At 36.7% G+C, this 25,220-nt stretch overlaps 1 protein-coding gene across 1 annotated transcript; it reads left to right on the forward strand.

Moving 5' to 3' along the window:
• Window positions 1-855: 855 nt before the first annotated feature.
• LOC101223090 (transformation/transcription domain-associated protein) lies at window positions 856-24,557 on the forward strand. Its single transcript, XM_004134816.3, has 35 exons — window positions 856-1,256; window positions 1,618-2,336; window positions 2,959-3,084; window positions 3,185-3,270; window positions 3,359-3,467; window positions 4,307-4,402; window positions 4,494-4,556; window positions 4,659-4,718; window positions 4,868-4,936; window positions 6,156-6,237; window positions 6,410-6,462; window positions 6,544-6,642; window positions 6,727-7,959; window positions 8,409-9,404; window positions 9,473-9,808; window positions 10,511-10,769; window positions 11,330-11,552; window positions 11,637-12,024; window positions 12,824-12,973; window positions 13,054-13,275; window positions 13,342-13,563; window positions 13,975-14,628; window positions 15,135-15,395; window positions 15,481-15,828; window positions 16,532-16,944; window positions 17,020-17,449; window positions 17,636-18,934; window positions 19,354-19,614; window positions 19,696-19,986; window positions 20,067-20,540; window positions 21,288-21,719; window positions 22,167-22,445; window positions 22,912-23,463; window positions 23,556-23,762; window positions 24,075-24,557. Exons 1-35 carry the CDS (start codon window positions 1,199-1,201, stop codon window positions 24,192-24,194), a joined length of 11,670 nt encoding a protein of 3,889 aa, XP_004134864.1. The 5' UTR covers window positions 856-1,198; the 3' UTR covers window positions 24,195-24,557.
• Window positions 24,558-25,220: the final 663 nt, after the last annotated feature.

A 25,220-nucleotide genomic window follows, 5' to 3' on the forward strand; every position in this document is an offset into this window, starting at 1 on the left:
AATATAATAAAATTTAAGATTATATCGTAGATAGAAAATAATAAAATTTCAATATTAGTAATATATATAAAAATTGATTATATTTTATAAATATTTTGTTATATAATTATGTGATAAAATTATCAAATAAAAATAGTTTATAAATTAGGAAACAATTAAAAGTTTTCTTTATTTTCTAAAAAAACGTGTATGTTTGCAAAGTTTGGATTCAAGAGAATTATTCAACCATCAAAATAATAATAAATTAGTTTATTTCTATGAAAGGATAGAGATGGTTATTAGACAATTTTATAACAAACAAAAATTGAAAGTTTGAAATTAAAAACCACCAATTGTAATAAAAAAGGAAAGAAATAATTGCAAACAAGATAATAACATTATAAGTTTTCATGGGAAAAATTGACTTTACAAGATTTTAATTTATATCAACGGTGGACTATGATATACATGTGTTACATTAATGGTAAACCGTAATATCATTTATTTGTGTCTATTATTAAAAATATGAATGTTTATAGGAATCTATTATTATAATTTTAAAGTATGATTTTGTAACATCCGTAAATAAGTTAACTCATATTGAAAATCATGGATATGACTGCACTTCCTCGTCTGACAGGGAAGAAATGTAAAACTTAAATTTAAAGGTGTTCATCCAATTATTACGAGCACTACAATAAATGATACCTAGCTTAGGGTTTTGCAAAATTTCACCTTCGCGGATTGAATACGATCAGCGTCACCTGCTCTACGGATGGGCCAATGTTAGCCCATGGTCCGGCTAGCCCAGTCGGGTCCAGCCCAATCACAAGACTAGACTATACGAGTACGAGTAGAGCTCTCTCTGACCATTTCATGTGATGGTTGATTCGGAAGCGGGAGGGATCGAAGTCTAGTCTACCCGGGAAACAGAAATTCGACTGGGAATTGCTTGCAATTTTGCGCAACAAGATCACTGAACCCTAAGCACCGGAGCAGAAATCGAATTCCCTGCACAATTCTCTCACCGAAGTCGCTTGATTCTCTACTTCTTTGTTCTACTACACTCTACCAGTCGATGAAGGCTCTTCAGAGCCTGGTTCGAGTATGAAGAAGAAGAAGAAGCTGCTGGAACTCCCTAACGCTGTGAATATTTAGTCGTTTAACGTTCGACAATTACCTACCTCCTATTCGCATTCATCGTTACTACAAGTACGCCATGAGTCCCATTCAGAACTTCGAGCAACATTCTCGCCACCTCGTCGAGCCTGAACTCAGTACTCTTTCTTTCTCTATGTCTTTCTGTTTCTGCGCCAACATTTTTGCTTTCCTGCGTTAAGTTCCAAGAAACTTGGTTATTTGAGTGTAAAGTTGTAGTTCTTTCTTTCTTTCTTTCGTTTTTTACAAATATATTTTGTAATGTTTTCTTGTGTTTTCTTGTGTTTTCTTGTTTCGAAGTACGGTTGAACTCAGCCATGGAGTATGACTTGTGCTTCTTTCTTATCTTTCAGTCATCAGGGCACGGTTTCTGTATTATTGTCGTGTTTTCTTTTTGTTTCGCAACGATTAGATTGAGCTATACTTAGTTTCACCTGTACGTTGCTTTCTTTTTATTCTGAAATATGTGTTCTCTAACAGATATTCAGACGAGGCTTCAAATGGCAACGGAGGTTCGAGATAGCTTGGAGATTGCTCATACTCCTGAGTACTTAAATTTTCTGAAATGTTACTTTCGTGCGTTCTCTGTAATCCTACTTAAAATTACAAAGCCTCAATTCACCGACAGTCATGAGCATAAGCTTCGGAACATTGTGGTGGAGATTCTTAATCGGCTTCCACACAGTGAAGTTTTAAGGCCCTTTGTGCAGGATCTGTTGAAGGTCGCCATGCAAGTGCTTACCACAGATAACGAGGAGAATGGCTTAATTTGTATTCGCATAATCTTCGATCTTCTTAGAAATTTTAGACCGACTCTAGAAAATGAAGTGCAGCCATTCCTGGACTTCGTGTGCAAAATTTACCAGAACTTTAAGTTGACTGTAAGCCATTTTTTTGAAAATCCGTCTGCTAGTGTCGAAGATGTAAAGCCCATGGAGGTATCCACTTCATCAGACCAGTCAATGAATTCCGGATGCACGGGGACTGTGCAACTCAATCCCAGTACCCGTTCATTTAAGATAGTAACGGAGAGTCCACTGGTCGTCATGTTTCTTTTCCAGCTGTACAGTCGGCTTGTTCATACAAATATCCCTCACTTGTTGCCTCTAATGGTTTCTGCTATTTCTGTTCCAGGACCTGAAAAGGTTCCTCCCTCTTTGAAGACTCATTTCATTGAACTGAAGGGTGCGCAGGTTAAGGTATGCTGTATGCGGATACTCGTGTATATATTTATTTAAATTCTGGCAAGGGAGGGCGAGACATGATTCCTTGAATGTCTGTAACAACGTAGCTATTTATTCTCGTAGGCTTCATACCCAAATGTCCTAAATAAGAGCAATGACATGAGTCTTTTCTTCTTCTTCTTCTTCTTTTTTCTTCCAGTTTTTTCCATTATATTATCCACACAGTTGAATGATATTTCTCTGCTTTGCATGCGTGTTTGTGTATATCATGTTAGTAATCCTTCAGGCACTCTTTATGGGTCAGGGGGAGTGACTCTCCCCTTGACTTTTTTGAGATCGAGTCAAAATCATTAGAGCCTTTCGTCCTTATGAAGTACGATAGCATTGGATATATGTCTCTGATGACTAGATAAACTGTGCTATTGTTGGGGACTTACTCCGCCTTGATATTGCATTAAATAATTTTCATTTAGAGTTGCATATCTATCTTTTACTATGAGCTATGCTATGAATGCAATTAGTCAATTGGGCAGTACAGATACATCTAGTTACAGTAGAATCATTCTGTACGTTAACTACAGCAATCAATCAGGAAGTAAAATAAAAATGTACTTATTTTATGCCTCTGTGATTGCAGACGGTTTCTTTTTTAACATATCTATTGAGGAGTTCTGCTGATTATATCAGGCCACATGAAGAAAGTATTTGTAAGAGTATTGTGAATTTGCTGGTCACATGTTCAGATTCCGTGTCGATACGGAAGGTGAGAACTTTTGTACTCGAGTATCCTGGGTTACTTTGCGAACCCAGTCAGTTGGTTCAAAAGAAAATCGGAGACATAAGTTTAATGTTGATTAATGCAGGAATTATTAGTAGCCTTGAAGCATGTTCTTGGAACAGAGTATAAAAGGGGCTTATTTCCATTGATTGATACACTGTTGGAAGAGAAGTAATGTATTCGACCTATATACATCCCAGTGGAGAGCTTTGCTGTTATTTATACTGATAGTTGGTTGTCTTATCTTTCCTTTTTTCAGGGTTGTAGTTGGAACTGGTCGGGCATGCTATGAGACATTAAGACCATTAGCCTATAGTTTACTAGCAGAAATTGTGCATCATGTCAGAGTGGATCTTTCACTGCCTCAGGTATTTCCATTTGTGTACTTACTATAAGTGCCTATTTATTTTCTATCGGTATCTATGGATTGATCACGAGCCAAAATATGGTTTGGGCCCTTATGTGTCTTGAGCATATACTGAATGCAGTTAATATGAATTTTGTAACATTTTCAGATTTTTTTGATAGTCGCCAAATAAAAGGGAATATTTTCTCCTGCAATTTTCAGTGCTACTGGACAAATGTTCTAAGTTTGTCCTATTTGTTCGTTAATTTTAGCACCTCTAAAATTTTCTGAGGGTTCTGGAAATTTAGGGTGTCTATACCTTTGCACATGAATTTTCTTGACAGTCTTGTTCCAAGCTGGTCTGAAAACGAGAATGCTTATGTTTTTGTTATTTATATGCTTTCCTACTGTATTTTTTTTGAACAAGAGATAGTATTTCGTTGATGAAATGAAAAGAGTGACTAATGCTCAATAGATACAAAACTCCACAGAGGAGAGAGAAAAGTAAACTAAAGACAAATCATTAAGTAAAACATAATTAGAGCAATTCCATAAACAAGAAATTACATTAGGGTTAGATGGGTTGTCCTGTAAAAATAGTCGAGGTGCGCGTAAGCCGTGAATGCTCATGGATATAAAAAAATAAAAAAAAAATTACACATTAACACAAAGTGATGTTATAACATGTACTTAGCATTACTTTTCACATTTTCAATTGAACATTTTGTATTTTTGTTTCGTCATAACGTAAACCATTCTCCCCTCCCCTTCTCTTTATGATCTCGTTGGTCCATGTTAACTCAGTTTCTTCTGCACATTATTATGCTTTATCATCTGATTAATGCTGTGTGATGGTTGCAGCTATCGCGGATTATCTACTTGTTCTCAAGCAACATGCATGATGCTTCACTATCACTTAGCATTCATACTACTTGTGCACGGTTGATGCTGAACTTGGTACCTTAACTACCTGTTTTGCTTCCAATGTTATGAACCTCTTCCTATTTTATTTTTTGGCATGCTTGAATAAAATGGATTTTGGATATAGGTGGAGCCAATCTTTGAGAAGGGTGTCGACCAAACCTCTATGGATGAATCACGGATTCTCTTGGTCTGACATAATCATATGTTTGTTGATTGCATTCTCAATTAGCAAAACCCTATCAGTCAATTTTATGTTTAACATTTTACATTACAATCATCCCTTGTATAGGGGCGTATTTTGGACTCTTTTGTTGGAAAATTTAGTACATTCAAGCACACCATTCCTCAGGTACCACATTTGCCTTGTATACATACCTCCCTCAACCTGAAAAGCTGTGAATACTTATTACTCTGCCATTTTTGTTTCAAATATTCTTACTGAGTTACACTTTTTTTAATTTAAATATTCTTATTGATTTTCTGTCTCATTCTTTGCAGTTGTTGGAGGAAGGTGAGGAAGGAAAAGACCGTGCCAACTTGAGGTCCAAGCTTGAGCTTCCTGTTCAGGTTGGTTCTACGCACCAACTTTTTTGCTGTATATATATATATTTGAATCTCTATTTTTAATGAATTAATTTATTTGGTATTGTTATTACTGGAAATTTCTCACTTTTTATTTTTCCCGTGAGAGAGTAGGGACTTAGCCTTACATAAAATGATAGTCAATACATATGTACCTTTTTAACAGACTGGTTGATGGAATAGAAGCATGAGCTGAAAAAGGATAAGTCTTGACGACTTCTTATGAATCACAATTTAAGCTTATTATCACAAATCTATTAATTTCTTTCTCTTCGTCCCTAGATAATTTTAATATTGGCTCAACTTGAAGGTCCTTGTGTCTCTTTGTGGGACCCGTTGAACTTGCGCCTTTTTTTGGTAAAAAACTGAGCTTGCATTGTAAAAAATGAAAGTATGTACAAGGGCATACAAAAAACAAAAGTCTAAAAAGCCCCTACATTACCAACAACTAAGGATTCGATTCAAAAGAATCAAACCAAGATCACAATTACAAAAGGTGGGGTAATAGTTGCCCCTAAGGATGCACCAAAGTTTCATTCCAAAAGATCATTAAGAACAACCTAATGGGCCAAGGCACAAGAAGTCCCTTCCCCTACATTTCTGTTCTCTCTCTCTCTCTCTTAAATGAAAAAATTCCGATCTAAATTAACAAAGTGGAGTAATTACAAAAGATATTGTAAAGGTTACTTACAAAAGTAATCGTTGCTCACTTGTGATCATCTCACCTCTTATCTCATTGAATTAAATGGTAGGATTTTGCATGTTAGCCACCCTCCACAAAAAGAAAAAGAATACATTCAACACTCGAACAGTATTCTGCAAATACTGAAGATTTAAGGAGTCCATGGTTTGGTTTTTCAGTCTAAGAGATCATATTTGTTATCTTCTTGTTTGTAGTGAAAATGTTTGGATACATCTTCTCAAAAAATTAAAATTGTATTATGTTCATTGGTGTTCAGTTAAGTGGTTAAAAGTGCGAAGTGAAGGTTGTATCCTAATACGCTAATAATGTCAATTATCTATATAAATGGCGTTGATTAGATTACTGAGTTAAATTTTGTTGTCTACAAACTTCTGGAAGTATTATTAGGTTTTGCAATTTACTCAATGCAACATGTTCTTGATTGATATTTCAATACGTAAGATCTATTCTCCTGCATTCTGCTGTATATTATTGAACCCATTATCTACCATATTCTTGCAGGCAGTTCTAAATTTGCAGGTCCCTGTGGAACATTCGAAGGAAGTCAATGACTGTAAGCATTTGATTAAGACATTAATCATGGGTAATAAATTCTCTTTCGCAATCATTTTTTTTCTGAATTAGTATTTAAAATCAGTATGTTTTGAGGCTTCTGATTCTGTATTCCATAGGTAGCAGATTTTCTCACCTGTTATGTCTTCTAAATATTCTTTTATTTGGTCTATAATATTGTTATGTTGGCCTGTTTTCTTTAGGAATGAAGACTATCATTTGGAGTATCACTCATGCACATTTACCCCGATCTCAGGTGCTTATTAATACTAAATATGGTGGTTTTAGTTTGGCTATTCTTTGGTTATGTAATGTATTATTTTGATTTATGGTTAAGGTTTCTCCATCTCCAAACGGAACACATCCACAAATGCTTGTTAACCCATCATCGAATTTGGCAACCCCACAAGCACTCAAGGGAATGAGAGAGGATGAGGTATCGTACAATTGATGATTAATGTGCGTGTGTGTTATTTTGTTGTGGTGATTAAAAGTCTTACCATAACTTTTGTCTGGGTAGGTGTGTAAAGCCTCTGGTGTTTTGAAAAGTGGTGTTCATTGCTTAACACTTTTCAAGGAAAAGGACGAAGAAGTAGAAATGCTTCATCTGTTCTCACAGATACTTACTATTATGGAACCTCGGGATCTGATGGATATGTTCTCATTGTGTATGCCTGAACTTTTCGACTGCATGATTTCTAACACACAGCTGGTCCATCTGTTTTCAACATTTTTGCAAACACCTAAAGTATATAGGCCTTTTGCAGAAGTTTTGGTTAATTTTCTTGTCAGCAGTAAACTTGATCTTTTGAAGCACCCAGATTCGCCAGGAGCAAAATTGGTATTGCATCTCTTTCGTTTTGTATTTGGTGCTGTTTCTAAAGCACCTTCAGATTTTGAGCGTATTTTACAGCCTCACGTGACTGTCATAATGGAAGTTTGTGTAAAAAGTGCTACAGAAGTTGAAAGACCTCTTGGATACATGCAACTTCTTCGCATAATGTTTCGAGCATTAGCAGGGTGCAAATTTGAGCTTTTACTACGTGATCTGATTTCTTTGCTACAACCTTGCCTCAATATGTTACTGACCATGCTCGATGGTCCAACTGGGGAAGATATGAGGGATCTGTTATTGGAATTATGCCTCACATTGCCTGCACGCTTAAGCTCATTATTGCCTCACCTTCCTCGTTTAATGAAGCCTCTTGTTTTGTGTCTTAAAGGAAGTGATGAGTTAGTTGGTCTGGGTTTACGAACCCTTGAGTTTTGGGTTGATAGTTTAAACCCTGATTTCCTAGAACCTAGTATGGCTACTGTGATGTCTGAAGTGATTTTAGCCTTATGGTCTCATTTGAGGCCAATGCCCTATTCTTGGGGTGCAAAAGCATTGCAAGTTCTTGGAAAGTTAGGTGGTCGTAATAGACGGTTTCTCAAGGAGCCACTTGCTTTAGAATGCAAGGAGAATCCGGAACATGGACTTCGTTTGATTCTTACCTTTGAGCCATCTACTCCCTTTTTGGTGCCACTGGATAGATGCATTAATCTTGCTGTATCTGCTGTGATGAACAAAACTGGTGGTGTCGATTCTTTCTACAGAAAGCAAGCTTTGAAGTTCCTTCGCGTCTGCTTGTCGTCTCAGCTTAATTTACCTGGAATTGTGGCTGATGATGGCTATACACCCAGGCAATTGTCAACTTTGCTTGTCTCTTCTGTTGATTCCTCTTGGCGAAGATCTGAGACTCCGGAGGCAAAGGTTGGATTTCATTAGACTGTACTGTGTCTATACTCTCTAACGTGATGTTCTGCTTTTTGATGTAAAGTCGTTTGGTCATAAGAAAGTTTTTCTTATTGCCCTAGTCTTCTTATTGTAGAGGTCTCTAGTGGTTTTAAATTCTCCCTTCTTTAGGAAAGGTGTGTGTATTTTTATTGCATGCTTATGGATATGTTCTGATCCTACCCGTTATCTCATTTGGAATATATATGGTATATGGTTTTAACTTTTACTTGTTTGAAATTTGATATATTTCTGATTGTTTATATTTTCATCATGATTGTTAATACTGATATTGTTTTTCTCCATCATATTTATGCTTTCCTTTCGTTTTTTCAAATTACTTGTTTGTTCTTCCTAGATGGGAATGCATTCTTATTGCCAATTACTCTAATATCTGTCACTTCTCTAATTAGACGGATTTTTTGCAGGCGGATTTGGGTGTGAAGACAAAAACCCAACTTATGGCTGAGAAATCTGTTTTCAAACTTTTATTGATGACCATTATTGCTGCTGGTTCAGAGGAAGATCTCAATGAACCGAAGGATGATTTTGTGCTTAATGTATGCCGCCATTTTGCCATATTATTCCATATTGATTCTTCTCTAAATAATCCTCCAGTTGCTTCTGCCTCACATGGGAGTACCCTGCTTCCCTCAAATGTTAATGCCAATTCGAGATTAAAAAGCAGTGCCTGTTGTAACCTGAAAGAGTTAGACCCTCTCATTTTTTTGGATGCTTTGGTTGAGGTGCTAGCAGATGAAAATAGGATCCATGCAAAAGCTGCTCTAAATGCTCTAAATTTGTTCTCTGAAATGCTTCTTTTTCTTGGTCGTGGAAAACAAACTGATGTAATGATGACGAGAGGGCCGGGGACCCCAATGAGTGTTTCCAGTCCCATGAGCCCTGTATATTCACCACCTCCAAGTGTCCGTATTCCGGTTTTTGAGCAACTTTTGCCACGGCTTTTGCATTGTTGTTATGGCTGTTCATGGCAAGCCCAAATGGGTGGTGTTATTGGACTTGGTGCTTTAGTTGGGAAGGTTACTGTTGAAACTCTTTGCCATTTTCAAGTAAAAATTGTACGAGGCCTGGTATATGTTCTGAAAAGGCTACCCATTTATGCTAGTAAGGAGCAAGAGGAGACTAGCCAAGTACTTAATCATGTTCTTCGTGTTGTGAATAATGTTGATGAAGCAAACAGTGAACCACGCAGACAAAGCTTTCAAGGAGTAGTAGATGTTCTTGCTTCTGAGTTGTTTAATCCCAATTCATCAACTATTGTGAGAAAGAATGTACAGTCATGCTTAGCTCTTTTGGCCAGTAGGACCGGTAGTGAGGTGTCTGAGTTGCTTGAACCTCTGTATCAACCTTTGCTTCAGCCTCTCTTATTGCGACCACTTCGGTTGAAGACTATCGATCAACAGGTCTTGAATTGCTTGTTGTTATTGAAATGGTTCACTTTGTTTCTATGTTAACTTGCTCTTGTTTACAGGTTGGAACTGTTACAGCCTTGAATTTCTGCTTGGCTCTAAGGCCGCCTCTCTTGAAGTTGACTCAGGAGCTGGTTAATTTTCTGCAAGAAGCTTTGCAAATAGCTGAGGCAGATGAAACTGTATGGGTTGTAAAGTTTATGAACCCAAAAGTAGCCACATCATTGAACAAGCTCCGAACAGCTTGCATTGAGTTATTGTGTACCACCATGGCATGGGCGGATTTTAAAACTCCCAATCATTCTGAATTGCGTGCAAAGATCATCTCAATGTTTTTCAAGTCTCTGACATGTCGTACTCCAGAAGTAGTTGCGGTTGCGAAGGAGGGGTTAAGACAGGTTTTGTCTTTTACTTGTTTTATTGCCAATATGATCTGTTTTCTGTTACCATTAGAACATGTAAGTAGATTCAATAAATACAAGTGAAATATAATCTCAATGTTAGGCAAGAATTCACTCATTCATATCTAGCCTAGTATGATATGCACAAGTTAAATTTTTTATTTATTTTGTGTAACATGATTAGAACCAACTGTATTCATCTGTTTTTCGTTAAATTATACAGAATATCCCTGAAATTTGGGGTAGGTTTCAATTATAATACATTCCTAAACTTTGAAATGTTTCACTTTAATATTTAAACTTCAAAATTATTTCTAAAAGTACCCTTTAATATTTCACTCACTGTCTCAGTGAAAGAAACTTCAGGGTATTTTTGGAAATAACTTTGAAAGATGAAGGGTTAAAGGGTACTTTTAAAAGTCTAATAATGTTTAATAAATGATATTACTTTATTTATAACTTTAAATTTTAGTGTATTGTTGGACTAGATAAGGATCTTATTTCTTATTAGCTTAATTGCAGTATATACAAATTGGTGCCATAGACATTCTTTGACAACAAAAAGAATAATAATAGATGAGAGAAGTTGAGGGCACAATAGGGTTTTTTAGTTAGACCTTATGGGGTGTTATTTTTATTTGCTATCGTGTACTGCTTGTGTGTATATCGTTTTAGGATTTACTCCTTGTTTCTGTATAGGTTATTAATCAGCAAAGAATGCCCAAAGATCTGCTGCAAGGTAGCCTTAGACCTATTTTGGTGAACTTAGCACACACCAAAAATCTTAGCATGCCTCTACTTCAAGGTCTTGCTCGCCTCCTTGAACTTCTGGCCAGTTGGTTTAACGTTACATTGGGAGGCAAACTTTTAGAACACCTCAAGAAATGGTTGGAGCCTGAAAAACTTGCACAAATTCAGAAAGCATGGAAGGCAGGTGAAGAACCAAAAATTGCAGCAGGTAATCTTTTGAGGGGAAGTACTTTATACTTCACGAATAGATGGTAAAATTGATACCTCAATATTCTAAAAGAAAAAAGAGTCCAGGAATTAACCTATAAATTACACAAGAATTAACCAATAAATAAAATTCTCAAATCCATTACAATAGTATTCAAACTCAGACACAAAATTAAACTGATAAAAAGAATCCAAACTTTATATCAATACATCCAAACTCATCTAAGAAGCATCTAATGGAAGTAAAAAGCTAAGATCTACAAAACTTCTCTTCTGGCCACAAGAAGGGCCAAAAACTAGTTACAAATCTTGAAAAAGAAAAGAGAAGAAAGTTGTGGAAAACATGAAAATTCAATCAAGGGAGGGATTTATTTCACCACTCATATAGTTTGTGATTTGTTTTAATAAAATTTGAACTTTATGGTCAAAATTGACCTAAGGTAAGTGCAAGAGCAAAACCTTAATTTTCCCGTCATTCTTTCTTGTGTCTTGTGGAGTTGCTTGAATTATTCCCCCGCCATATGTTGGTGATTAACTGATGTTAGTGTTTTCTCCTTCCAGCTATCATCGAACTTTTTCATCTGCTTCCCATGGCTGCGTCCAAGTTTCTTGATGAACTAGTAACATTGACTATTGATTTGGAAGGGGCTCTTCCCCCGGGACAAGTGTATAGTGAAGTTAACAGTCCTTACCGTGTTCCACTAATTAAATTTTTGAACCGGTATGCGCCACTTGCTGTTGATTACTTCCTTGCTCGACTTAGTGAACCAAAATACTTTAGACGGTAAGATTGTGGATGTTGGTTTCTTTGTTAAAACACAATATTGTTGTCACCATTTGTTTGTTCTGATTATAGTTATGCTTGCAGATTTATGTATATAATCCGATCAGATGCTGGGCAGCCTCTAAGAGAAGAACTTGCAAAGTCACCACAAAAAATACTTGCCAGTGCATTTCCTGAATTTGTCCCCAAATCTGAACCTGCTTTAACTCCAGGTTCGTCAACCCCACCAGCTCCTTTATCAGGTGATGAAGGCCTTGTAACTCCTTCTGATGTCTCTGATCCACCATCTGCATCCTCTAGTGTGGTTCCCGATGCTTATTTTTGTGGTCTTGCACTTGTTAAAACTTTGGTCAAATTGATGCCTGGCTGGCTACAGAGCAATCGTGTTGTTTTTGACACTCTGGTAGCTGTTTGGAAGTCACCAGCTAGAATAGCTCGATTGCACAATGAACAAGAGTTAAACCTAGTGCAAGTAAGATTATTAACTCTAAGTGATTGATGGATGTCTGAATTTATGGTAGTAATTATTGTCTACCTGTTTTCATTTTCTGAAATACTTTTAAGCTGTGAATATATATCTTGGTTGTTGGCTTAGAATGTTTCATCACACTTACATGCGGGATTAGTTGCTGCTAACCTTATTTTCTTTCATTTACATCTCAGATCTCTCTGACTATTAAGATCTTGATTGGGTGTAGCACGTGTGTTATAATTGTTTTAAAAATACTCTGTAAATGTTTAAATTCTTTTGGTCCATGTACAAAGATTACTCATTAGTATAGTTGAAAGTAGTGTCATTAGCAATATTTTCCTAGTGTTTCGATGGACATGCTTTAGAAATATATATTTGTCAAATTGATATTTTATTTATCTGTTCTGGAACCTTTATGCTTGATTAAGTCTTCAAAGCGTAATCTCTTCAGAGTGGCTTTTGAAATTCCAAAAGTCAGTTGTTGTTGTTCCCCTCGTTGGTGTGTGTTGAAGAAGCTGAATTCATTAATCCTATCAAATAAATTTCCTCGCGTTCCTTTTCCATTTCTTTCTTCTATTTATGATTTGTTCCATCAATCTCTAATGTATGATTTTCTTCTTGAGAAATTTATCAATTCTTGAGAATTCTATCAATCTCTAATCTAGTTAGAATTTCTACTCTTCCTTCTTGAGTCGGTTGATAGAAAGATGCTTCATCAATTATTAAACAAGATGTACAATTTATATTTGATGTTTTTCTACAGCTGATTTTCTTAAATGTTTGGAACATTATAACGTAGGTGAAAGAAAGCAAGTGGCTAGTAAAATGCTTCCTCAATTATCTGCGACATGAAAAAGCCGAAGTGAATGTGCTATTCGACATACTTTCCATCTTTTTGTTTCACACTCGAATTGACTATACTTTTCTGAAGGAGTTTTATATCATCGAGGTAATCTACTTATGAAGTTCTCTTTGTGAAGATTACTGTTCTGTCCTTCACTACATGCAATGTTTACTATTCTCTCTTAGGTTGCTGAAGGATATCCACCAAACATGAAGAAAGCCCTCCTGTTACATTTTCTAAACCTATTTCAATCAAAACAACTGGGTCATGATCATTTGGTGGTTGTAATGCAAATGCTAATTCTTCCTATGCTTGCTCATGCCTTCCAAAATGGGCAAAGTTGGGAGGTTGTAGATCAAGCTATAATTAAAACAATTGTTGACAAGCTTCTTGATCCTCCAGAAGAGGTAATTTTGCAATTTACTGTTTTCTTTTCCATTTAGTTTTCTTACTCATCTTAACTTTCTTTCTAGGTGACTGCTGAGTATGATGAGCCCTTGAGAATAGAACTTTTACAGCTTGCAACCTTACTTCTCAAATATCTTCAGAGTGATCTGGTCCATCACAGGAAAGAACTAATCAAATTTGGTTGGAACCATCTAAAAAGGGAAGATAGTGCCAGTAAGCAGTGGGCATTTGTGAATGTCTGCCATTTCTTGGAGGCCTATCAAGCCCCTGAAAAAATTATCCTTCAGGTATTGCATTATAGATTGTAGATATGGTTTCTCCATAAATCTTATGCACTAATTATATGGCTGTCATATGTAGGAATTAGGAAACTTTCTTAAAAATTGTACAGTGAAATTTCACAGAAACCAGGGAAAACAGTTTTAATATGAAGGAAAACATATCAAAGAAATTTTTTTATATGTTCAGTTGGCTTCTTTGGTGTGAGCTACTTTTTAATCCCCATTTTGTGCTTTTCTTTGAACCCTATTGGGTAAATGGATGATCAATGGGTGAATGTGCTACTTTTGAAGTTGCCATGAATGAAATCTATTTTGGTGCCTGTGGCTAATGAATGTCAGAATACCTAGTCCATATCTGCAGATACATTATGGGATTATTCTTGGTCAAAGTATCCTAACTCTGATGTGGATGTACAGGTTTTTGTAGCACTTCTTAGAACTTGTCAACCAGAGAATAAAATGTTGGTCAAGCAGGCCCTTGATATACTAATGCCAGCCCTTCCACGAAGATTGCCTCTTGGGGACTCTCGGATGCCAATTTGGATTAGATATACCAAAAAAATATTGGTTGAGGAGGGCCATTCAATTCCTAATTTGATTCATATTTTTCAACTCATTGTGCGACATTCAGATCTCTTCTACAGTTGTAGAGCTCAATTTGTTCCACAGATGGTGAATTCGCTCAGTCGCCTAGGTTTGCCGTATAATACAACAGCAGAAAATAGGAGACTTGCAATTGATCTTGCCGGGTTGGTAGTTGGGTGGGAACGACAAAGACAAAATGAAATGAAGCCTGTAACTGAAAGTGATGCCCCTAGCCACAACAATGATGGATTAACTTCATGTCCTCCTGGCGCTGATTCCAAGCGTTTGGTTGATGGTTCTACATTCTCTGAAGATTCGACCAAGCGGGTCAAGGTTGAACCTGGTCTTCAATCTCTCTGTGTCATGTCTCCTGGTGGGGCATCATCAATGCCAAATATAGAGACCCCTGGGTCGACAACACAACCTGATGAAGAATTTAAACCTAACGCAGCAATGGAGGAAATGATTATAAATTTCCTTATAAGGGTAAGCACACTTTTTTTTTGTTCTTTCAGGTATCATTAGTTCACCAGTGCTGCTTCAATTATTTTCATCGTAACTATATATTTCCCGTGACTCATTTCAGAAATAGTTGTCCATCTAATTTCTCTATGGTTTGGATTACCACAATGAAAAGCTTGTTACTTGTAAAAAGAACTCTATTTCTTGTTACCTTCCCATGAAGTGCATGTGTTGTAGATTCTTTTATTTCTCTTGATTCTTCTTTTTGAAAAGTAACGTTCAGATGCTCATTGTTTTTGTTTCTATATAGTTTCAACGAGTAGTGGTAGACTGTTTTTCATTGACTGGTCTTCAAGCTATTGGTTATTTGATTCGCTATAATATTATATATAAACAAAAGATGTCAAAGAACTGAAACTAGAATATTGTGGAAATGCCATCTTTGTAGTGCATCATTGTCTTGTTTTGAACTGATCATCTCTGAATATCTTTATTAGGCTTTTTAACAGCTATACTTTTTATGGAAAAAGGTTGCATTGGTTATAGAGCCTAAGGACAAGGAGGCAACTGCCATGTACAAGCAAGCATTAGAGCTTCTCTCACAGGCTCTGGAGGTGTGGCCAAATGCTAATGTGAAATTCAATTATCTGGAGAAGTTGCTCAGTAGCATCCAGCCATCTCAGTCCAAGGACCCTTCCACTGCTCTTGCACAGGGTTTGGATGTAATGAACAAAGTCTTAGAAAAGCAGCCACATCTGTTTGTCAGAAATAATATCAATCAGATATCTCAAGTATGTTGCTAACCCCTTTATTATCCCAATAATGTAGTATTTATTTTAATTAACTTAAGGTCACGTTTCTTATCTTTTTTGACAGATTCTAGAACCATGTTTTAAGCACAAGATGTTAGATGCTGGAAAATCATTATGCTCCCTGTTAAGAATGGTATTTGTGGCTTATCCTTTGGAAGGGGTCACAACACCACCGGATGTTAAGTTGCTGTATCAGAAAGTCGATGAGCTAATAAAGAATCACATTAATAATCTAACTGCCCCTCAAACATCATCTGAGGATAACACTGCATCTTCCATTAGCTTTGTCCTGCTTGTAATTAAAACTTTGACAGAGGTGCAGAAGAACCTAATTGATCCGTATAACTTAGGTCGTATTCTTCAGCGCCTAGCACGAGATATGGGATCGTCAGCAGGCTCTCATTTGAGACAAGTATGAAAGCATCACTTTTTCGTTCTCTACATAGAAACAGTATTTTCATCTACTGTGTTTTAATCTTTCCACACCAAGAATACCTGATCTTATATTGATTGTGTTTTCTTTATGATGACGTTGCCTGTTTCTTACATCTTAGCCCCACACCCCTTGATATTAAAGTTACAATCGATTAATGTTCTGTACTTAATAAATCTTATCCCATGCATTCGTCTTTTTTTCATCAATTCAACAAAACAAACAAAAGTACTTTTTTTCCGTGCCTGCTGTATTTTGGGCTTTATACAATATGCTCTCATGCGAAACATTATCCCCTTTTTTTTGCCATTATTGACCTGCAGAAGCATGGTTGAAGGGTTGTTGGATTTTCTTAGGATATTTTCTGTTGATATTATAAATAAATGATCAATTACATGCTATAACTGTCAGGTTTATCTTCATTAACTCACTCGCCATTTATTTTCTGTAAATGTATTCCTCTATAATTTATTGGTTGGACAACGTCCTTGTTCCTGTACATGTATTTTTTGTCAAATTTGGATTTTGTTTTTTTTTTTAAATTTTAAAAATACATTGAACTTATGATTTTGACATTACTTGATTGTAGATCTTAAATTATCTTTTGACCTACTCATTTCTATTATATACTCACGTTTAACATCATGCGCTACATTGAAAAATTTATCTCTACGATCGTCAGGGTCAAAGGATGGATCCCGATTCTGCAGTTACTTCTTCTCGTCAAAGTGCTGATGTGGGAACAGTCATCTCCAATTTGAAATCAGTTTTGAAACTCATTAATGAAAGAGTCATGCTTGTTCCTGAGTGCAAGCGTTCTGTAACTCAAATCATGAATTCACTGTTGTCAGAAAAAGGCACTGATGCCAGTGTGCTGCTCTGCATACTTGATGTGATAAAGGGGTGGATTGAGGATGACTTCAGTAAAATGGGCACATCTGTCTCATCGAGTTCTTTCCTTGCTCCTAAGGAAATTGTCTCATTTCTTCAGAAACTATCACAAGTGGATAAGCAAAACTTCTCTTCCAGTGCTGCAGAAGAGTGGGATGAAAAATATCTGCAGCTTCTTTATGAAATTTGTGCTGATTCAAATAAGTGAGTGCTAATTTTATTTTTTAACTTTCGTGGTCTTGGATGAAGTTGTAACAATATAATTTCTTTTTTATTTAGATACCCCGTTTCTCTGCGTCAAGAAGTATTTCAGAAGGTTGAGCGTCAGTTCATGCTGGGTCTGAGGGCAAGAGATCCTGAAGTTAGGAAAAAATTCTTTACACTATATCATGAATCCCTCGGAAAAACATTGTTTATAAGGCTCCAATACATCATCCAGATTCAGGATTGGGAAGCTTTAAGTGATGTATTCTGGCTCAAACAGGGTCTTGATCTCCTTTTGGCAGTGTTAGTTGAGGATAAGCCTATAACTCTTGCCCCAAACTCTGCGAGGTTACCACCTCTTCTGGTATCTGGTCATGTTGGAGATTCCTCTGTGGTGCCACACCCGGTTATTGATGGTCAAGAGGGTATTGAGGATGCCCCTTTAACATTTGATTCCCTTGTTCTTAAGCATGCACAATTTTTAAATCGGATGAGTAAACTTCAGGTAATTTAATGTGTTGCTCATTAGGAACTAATCATCCTTCTATTTCCCATTTTTGCTGCTGGTTATTCATCTAAGATATTACCAGTCACTGGATACTGTAATTGTTCAACTGGTACTACAGTTGTTTTGAAGAAATTTGGTAGTCTTTTTCCAATGTAGAGAAGTTTAACATGTTTTACTGTGTAGGTGGCTGATCTTATTATTCCATTGAGAGAATTGGCCCATAATGATGCAAATGTCGCTTATCACCTATGGGTCTTGGTTTTCCCTATTGTCTGGGTAACATTGCACAAGGAAGAGCAGGTGGCATTGGCCAAACCAATGATTGGCCTCTTGTCAAAGGATTATCACAAGAAACAGCAAGCACACAGACCGAATGTTGTGCAGGCACTTTTAGAAGGGCTCCAGCTGAGTCATCCTCAGCCTCGGATGCCAAGTGAGCTCATTAAATATATTGGAAAGACTTACAATGCATGGCATATAGCACTGGCTCTTCTGGAAAGTCATGTTATGTTGTTCATGAATGAGACAAAATGTGCAGAGTCTCTAGCTGAGCTATACCGCTTACTCAACGAGGAAGATATGAGGTGTGGACTATGGAAGAGGAAGGCCAACACTGCAGAAACTAAAGCTGGACTTTCATTGGTTCAGCATGGATACTGGCAGCGTGCTCAAAGCCTTTTTTATCAATCAATGGTTAAAGCAACTCAAGGTACATATAATAACACTGTACCGAAAGCTGAGATGTGTCTTTGGGAAGAACAGTGGCTTTGCTGTGCTAGTCAACTTAGTCAATGGGAAGCTTTGGCAGACTTTGGGAAGAGCATTGAAAATTATGAAATACTGCTTGACAGTCTATGGAAAGTGCCTGATTGGGCATACATGAAAGAGCATGTTATACCAAAAGCTCAAGTTGAAGAAACACCGAAACTTCGTTTAATTCAAGCATATTTTTCTCTTCACGATAAGGGTGCAAATGGTGTAGCAGATGCAGAAAATATAGTGGGAAAAGGAGTTGATCTCGCTCTAGAACAATGGTGGCAGTTACCTGAAATGTCAGTTCATGCCAGGATTCCACTTTTGCAACAATTCCAGCAGCTAGTTGAAGTGCAGGAATCATCTAGAATTCTTGTTGACATAGCCAATGGAAACAAACATTCAGGAAGTTCTGTTGTTGGTGTACATTCAAATCTCTATGCAGATCTAAAGGATATCCTTGAGACTTGGAGACTGCGAATTCCGAATGAATGGGATGGTATGACTGTTTGGTGTGACTTACTGCAGTGGAGGAATGAGATGTATAATGCTGTAATTGATGCATTTAAGGATTTTGGCAACACAAATTCCCAACTCCATCACCTTGGTTTTCGTGATAAAGCATGGAATGTCAATAAGCTTGCTCATGTTGCTCGTAAACAAGGACTTTATGATGTTTGTGTAGCAATACTTGACAAGATGTATGGTCATTCAACCATGGAAGTGCAGGTATTATGAAATGTTTCAAACTTTATATGAGCTTTGAGAAAAATTTGTACTAGTGTACAATCTATGGTTAATTGAAAAATCAAATGTTTGTATCATATATTTTATTACTTCTAAACTATCGTTGTGTTATTTATTTTCAAGTGTTGCATAACACCTTATTAGTCTTGGTGATCTTCTGATGGTATGCATGTCAACTGCAGATTGGTTTTTTGGTTAGTTGTTAATTTAACCTTTATATATGAATTGATTACACACCAAACTAGTAGTTCAAATTCCTAGATGGGGGTGAAAAAGATCACTTTTTAATATGGTGGAAGATACATTAGTTGCGTTTTCTCATCCATATTATTTTATTGCTTGGTTGGGTATGAAACAGTAGGGTGTGGAGTCTCATTGGGTTCACTGTTGTATGGTTGTAGGAGGCTTTTGTGAAGATAAGAGAACAGGCAAAGGCTTACTTGGAGATGAAGGGAGAACTCACCAGTGGCCTGAATCTGATCAACAGCACTAATTTGGAGTATTTTCCCGTGAAACACAAAGCAGAAATTTATCGACTCAAGGGAGATTTCCAGCTGAAGTTAAGTGATTCAGAAGGTGCTAATCAATCATACTCCAATGCTATAACTCTTTTCAAGAATTTGCCCAAGGGGTGGATAAGCTGGGGGAACTATTGTGACATGGTATTTCTTTCTATCTTCTTCCTTCAACTATTTCAGCTTTTAAGATGTAATCTCAACTAAGTTGGGTATTATTTCCTTCAGGCTTACAAAGAATCCCACGACGAGGCTTGGTTGGAATATGCTGTTAGCTGCTTTCTTCAAGGCATTAAATTTGGCATTTCCAACTCAAGAAACCATCTAGCTCGTGTATTATATCTTCTCAGCTTTGATGCCCCCAATGAGCCTGTGGGTCGAGCATTTGACAAGTTTCTGGATCAAATTCCTCATTGGGTTTGGCTGTCCTGGATTCCTCAACTCTTACTTTCCTTGCAAAGGACGGAAGCACCTCATTGTAAACTTGTGCTCCTGAAAATTGCGAATGTTTATCCTCAGGTAAATCTTGAGCATTTTCTTTATAATATTTCACTTTACACTTATTTTCTATTAACTGAAAGTTACCTAACAAATTTCAGGCATTGTATTACTGGCTTCGTACTTATTTGCTCGAAAGGCGAGATGTTGCAAATAAATCTGAGCTAGGAAGGATGGCAATGGCTCAACAGAGAATGCAGCAAAATGCTGCTTCAGCTGGTTCTCTTGGTCTGGCTGACGGAGGTGCTAGAGCAGGTCATGGTGGCAGTAGTACCCCTGCTGATAACCAAGTTCACCAAGGCACTCAATCAGGCAGTGGAATTGGATCTCATGATGGTGGTAATGCTCACAGCCAAGAGCCTGAAAGGACCACTGGAGCGGACAGCAGCACGCATGCTGGAAATGATCAATCTCTCCCTCAACCTTCTTCAAATGTCAATGAAGGTACTCAAAATGCATTAAGACGCAGTGCTGCCTTGGGCTTAGTGGGTTCTGCTGCTAGTGCATTTGATGCTGCAAAGGATATAATGGAGGCTCTTAGAAGCAAGCACACTAATTTGGCTAGTGAACTTGAGGTAACGTTCATTCCTTTATCTTTCTTATTACTGTCTGCCGCTCTCCTCCCAGTCAGGGTGATAATTACGGTCAATAACATTTGTTTGTTTGATACTTCAAATAGTTGTGCTTCTTTATTCATCCTGTTGTGATATTCATATGAATCCCCTGGTGAGTAACATCTGTTTCATATTATTTCATTAAAGAAGTCTCACTCTAGGAATTTTTGTAATGCATTTCTATACGTTCTTATCTATGCTTTACTTTGAGTGAATGAGAGTATGTGTTCTGGACTCTATTTGGCAAGTTGCTACGGATGACACAATCTTTTGTTTTTTTTTATCATTTTTTAAAATAAAAAAACCATGTGAGGGAAAGACTGATGTGGCAAGTGGACAAGGAATTTTTATCATGAAAGAAGTAATATGGAGGAAGGAGAGTGAAGGATAGGGAATGTTGGTTTCTCCCTTTTGTCCAAAGATGTTGCCAAAAATAAAATCCTTAAAACGGAATGTTTTTTCCCCATGAGTTTCTGATATTGTAGAATCTAGTTTGGTTTCTTTTTATTTTATTTTAACGAGTCCCTTATATTGTAGACTCTAGTTTGGCTTTTGCTATTCAACAAAAGTACGCTCAAGTGAGGAGGAAAGGATAACAGTATAACACCGGGGTTTTTATGCTAGAGTCATACTTTGTATCGTGCTAAATTTTATTTTTACATGGCCTTAGTGGTTCATGATGCATAAAATGAATATTTCCTTCTGCAGATTCTACTCACAGAAATTGGTTCAAGGTTTGTTACCCTGCCAGAGGAGAGACTTCTCGCTGTGGTTAATGCATTACTTCATCGTTGCTACAAGTATCCCACTGCCACAACAGCTGAGGTTCCTCAATCTCTGAAAAAGGAGCTCTCTGGAGTTTGCAAGGCTTGCTTCTCTGCTGATGCCGTTAATAAGCATGTTGATTTTGTAAGGGAGTACAAGCAAGATTTTGAACGTGATCTTGATCCAGAGAGCACTTCCACTTTCCCCGCAACGCTGTCAGAGTTGACTGAGAGATTGAAACACTGGAAAAATGTTCTTCAGGGAAATGTTGAGGACAGATTTCCTGCAGTCTTGAAATTAGAAGAAGAAAGCCGGGTGTTGCGTGATTTTCATGTGGTTGATGTGGAGGTGCCGGGGCAATACTTTACCGATCAGGTATATTTAAACAGGCCCTTAAATGTTTTAATCAGTTTTAACTGTAAGTCATACTAGAATTCAGTAGCTCTCAGGGTTTATTCGATAAACACAGATTAAATGCAAGTTATTTTTATTATTATAAGTATCTTTTCTTTTTTCTTTTTTACTTTTTCATGAAGTGCCAATAGAAAAATATTGGACCGAGGCACACACCTTAAATGAGAGTGCATCGCTTAAAAAAATGAGGCTGCGATGGTGGTTGGTTCATGTGATATGGTTGTGAAATATGAATTTTAAATGTTTTTTCGTATCCTCTTCTAAATGTTTAATTTTGTTCTTAGCTATTTATATTTAATAATCGTTTAAAAAAACTGAACCATTTGTAGAAGAAATAATTACCTTTGTAGAAGCTGCTGGCATCTCATTTTTGTTGATGTATGACAAGCTTATGTAAAATATGATCAGGAAATTGCACCTGACCATACCGTGAAGTTAGATAGAGTTGGAGCAGACATTCCAATTGTCCGAAGGCATGGAAGTAGTTTCCGACGCTTGACTTTAATTGGTTCTGATGGTTCACAGCGTCATTTTATAGTACAAACGTCCTTGACCCCTAATGCTAGAAGTGATGAGCGCATTTTGCAGCTCTTCCGAGTAATGAATCAAATGTTTGACAAGCACAAGGAATCAAGACGCCGCCACTTATGTATTCATACTCCAATTATAATCCCTGTTTGGTCTCAGGTTAGAATCCACTTTTTATTGATTGATTAATTTGGGCCCTGTTTGGTAACAATTTGATTGTTTTTTTTTTTTTTTTTTTTTGTAGTTTTTTGAAAGTTAAGCTTTAACACTCCTTTCATCTCTAAAATTATTGTTTTGTTATCTACTTTCTACCCATGTTTTGAAAAACCAATGCAAATTTGAAAACTAAAAATAGTAGTTTTTACAAACTTGTTTTTGCATTTGAAATCTAACTAAAAATTTAACTCTTTTATTGAGAAAGATGTAAACCAATTGCAAGAAATTAAGAGAAAGTAGACTTAATTTTCAAAAACAAAAAACTGAAATAGTTAATAAGCGGGGTCTTAAATGCCGGTCATCATCTAACTGACTACCTGATAATAATTTATAACTTCAGTTTTTTTTTTTTCAATAGTACGGTTATTATTATCATTTTTCTTTCCTGATTATGGTTCTTGATATACAGGTGCGCATGGTGGAAGATGATTTGATGTATAGCACTTTTCTTGAGGTTTATGAAAATCACTGTGCAAGAAACGACCAGGAGGCAGATCTACCAATTACATATTTCAAAGAGCAATTAAATCAAGCCATATCTGGCCAAATCTTGCCAGAAGCAGTCGTAGATCTTCGCCTCCAAGCTTTTGGTGATATAACGAGAAACCTAGTAAACGACGGCATATTTTCACAGTACATGTATAAGACATTACTTAGTGGAAACCACATGTGGGCCTTTAAAAAGCAGTTTGCCATTCAATTAGCCCTTTCGAGTTTTATGTCTTACATGCTACAGATCGGAGGAAGGTCACCGAACAAAATTTATTTTGCTAAGAACACGGGGAAAATTTTCCAAACAGATTTTCACCCTGCATATGATGCAAATGGTATGATCGAATTCAATGAACCAGTACCTTTCAGGTTAACCAGGAATATGCAAGCCTTCTTCTCAAATTTTGGGGTGGAAGGCTTAATTGTTTCTGCCATGTGCTCTGCTGCTCAGGCAGTTGTTTCACCCAAGGTAGGTCTTTGAAATTCTTTTCTTATTATCTCTGTTGTATGATTGTTGGCAACATGTAGTGTAACTTACTAACCTTGGTTTCAAAATCTCAGCAAAATCAGCATTTGTGGCATCAACTTGCTATGTTCTTCCGTGATGAATTACTATCATGGTCCTGGCGAAGGCCCCTTGGTATGCCTTTAGCATCCATTGCAGCTGGTGGTATGAACCCTGCTGACTTCAAGCAGAAGGTCACTACCAATGTTGATCTCGTCATTGGCCGGATTAATGGAATAGCACCTCAATATTTCTCCGAGGAAGTAAGCCTTCTAACCTCGAACCTGCATATAATTGCTTTGTTTTGAAAAGTAAAATTAGCGTTCCACCAATCACTCAAACGTGTATAGTCCAATCCACCTAACACTCTGCTTTCTTTCCTCAAGTCCGTGGGTTGACCTTCTTTATAGGCATGCAGAACTGTCTGATGTTTCTTTTTGCCATTTACTACCAAGTAACAAGTCTTTATGAGTCTGGAAATTTATAGAAAAGTCTTGATTGAATATAGTTGATCATATTTTACATTTTTGTGTTTTTTATCTTCAATTTCTCTTGACCTTCCATACTTTCACCAGGAGGAGAATGCCATGGATCCGCCTCAGTCGGTACAAAGGGGTGTGTCAGAGCTGGTTGATGCTGCCTTGCAGCCGAAGAATCTGTGCATGATGGACCCCACATGGCATCCCTGGTTTTAATTAAGGTACAATTCACAACTAGGAAACAGAGGAGGGAAAGGATACAAATTTTGCATACTGATATTTGGGGTCCGCTTCTAACATAATATTGTTGTGCATAGTGAATTGATATTGTAGATGATTACTAGAGTTGATAGGCGAAATCATCAACATTTGCCAATCTTGTTTCTCATGTGTATGTAAAGAGGTAAGGTTTTTGTATATTGTGGGTCATATGATGTCAATTTTTACATCGTTCAAACTCCAAATGTTCACTTTGTTCATATTCACATAGAACATTGCACTACCGATGCCTTAAGGGTCATGGAAATTACTAAAAAAATATCACTTACTGATCGAAATTTTTAGAGTTATTAGTTCTAATTTATACAGCTGGCGCTATATAATTACTGATTTATCTTCTTATTTCTCGTGCTTTCTGCATCGTTCAGTGTCTTTCTAAGTGATTCATAAAATGTAATTCAAGTGCTTTTTTCTCTTTCGGTTTTTCTGCCTAATTATAAAAAAATTTAACCACTTTTTTCGAAAATAAGAATTGCTTTCTTAATTGCTTTAAAAGACGCCAAAATCTACATTTCAAATTCTGTTCAGCTGAAATTATTCTGGACAAACGATCCTTTATTTTTATAGCTTTTTTCGATATTTTTTGGTCGTCCATTTGTATGAGAACGATGACATACAATCTATTGCTTGATCTTTCATACGTATTATCGTTATTTTTTCCCCTTCGTTAGTGTCTGTAGCAATAGAAGTTGAAACGATTGAATAAATGAGAACAGAACAATAGCAAAGCAACTTCTGGAGTTTAATAGCTGAGTCTTGTCATATGATGTACATAAACAAATGTTGGCTATTGGTTGTGTTGTTGACAACAGTATCTTGCCCAAGGGAAACATGTGGCCTGTATCTCATAAGTTTTCTTGTTATAATTAAATTGGTTGGACATTACTAACTTGCTAACTTCTAATTATCTGTGTAATACAACAGTTTTTTTCATTAAATGTATTTATTTTTAAATTTTTGTGA

This window comes from Cucumis sativus, chromosome 6, assembly GCF_000004075.3.
Source record: "Cucumis sativus cultivar 9930 chromosome 6, Cucumber_9930_V3, whole genome shotgun sequence".
NCBI classification, from domain to species: Eukaryota; Viridiplantae; Streptophyta; class Magnoliopsida; order Cucurbitales; family Cucurbitaceae; genus Cucumis; species Cucumis sativus.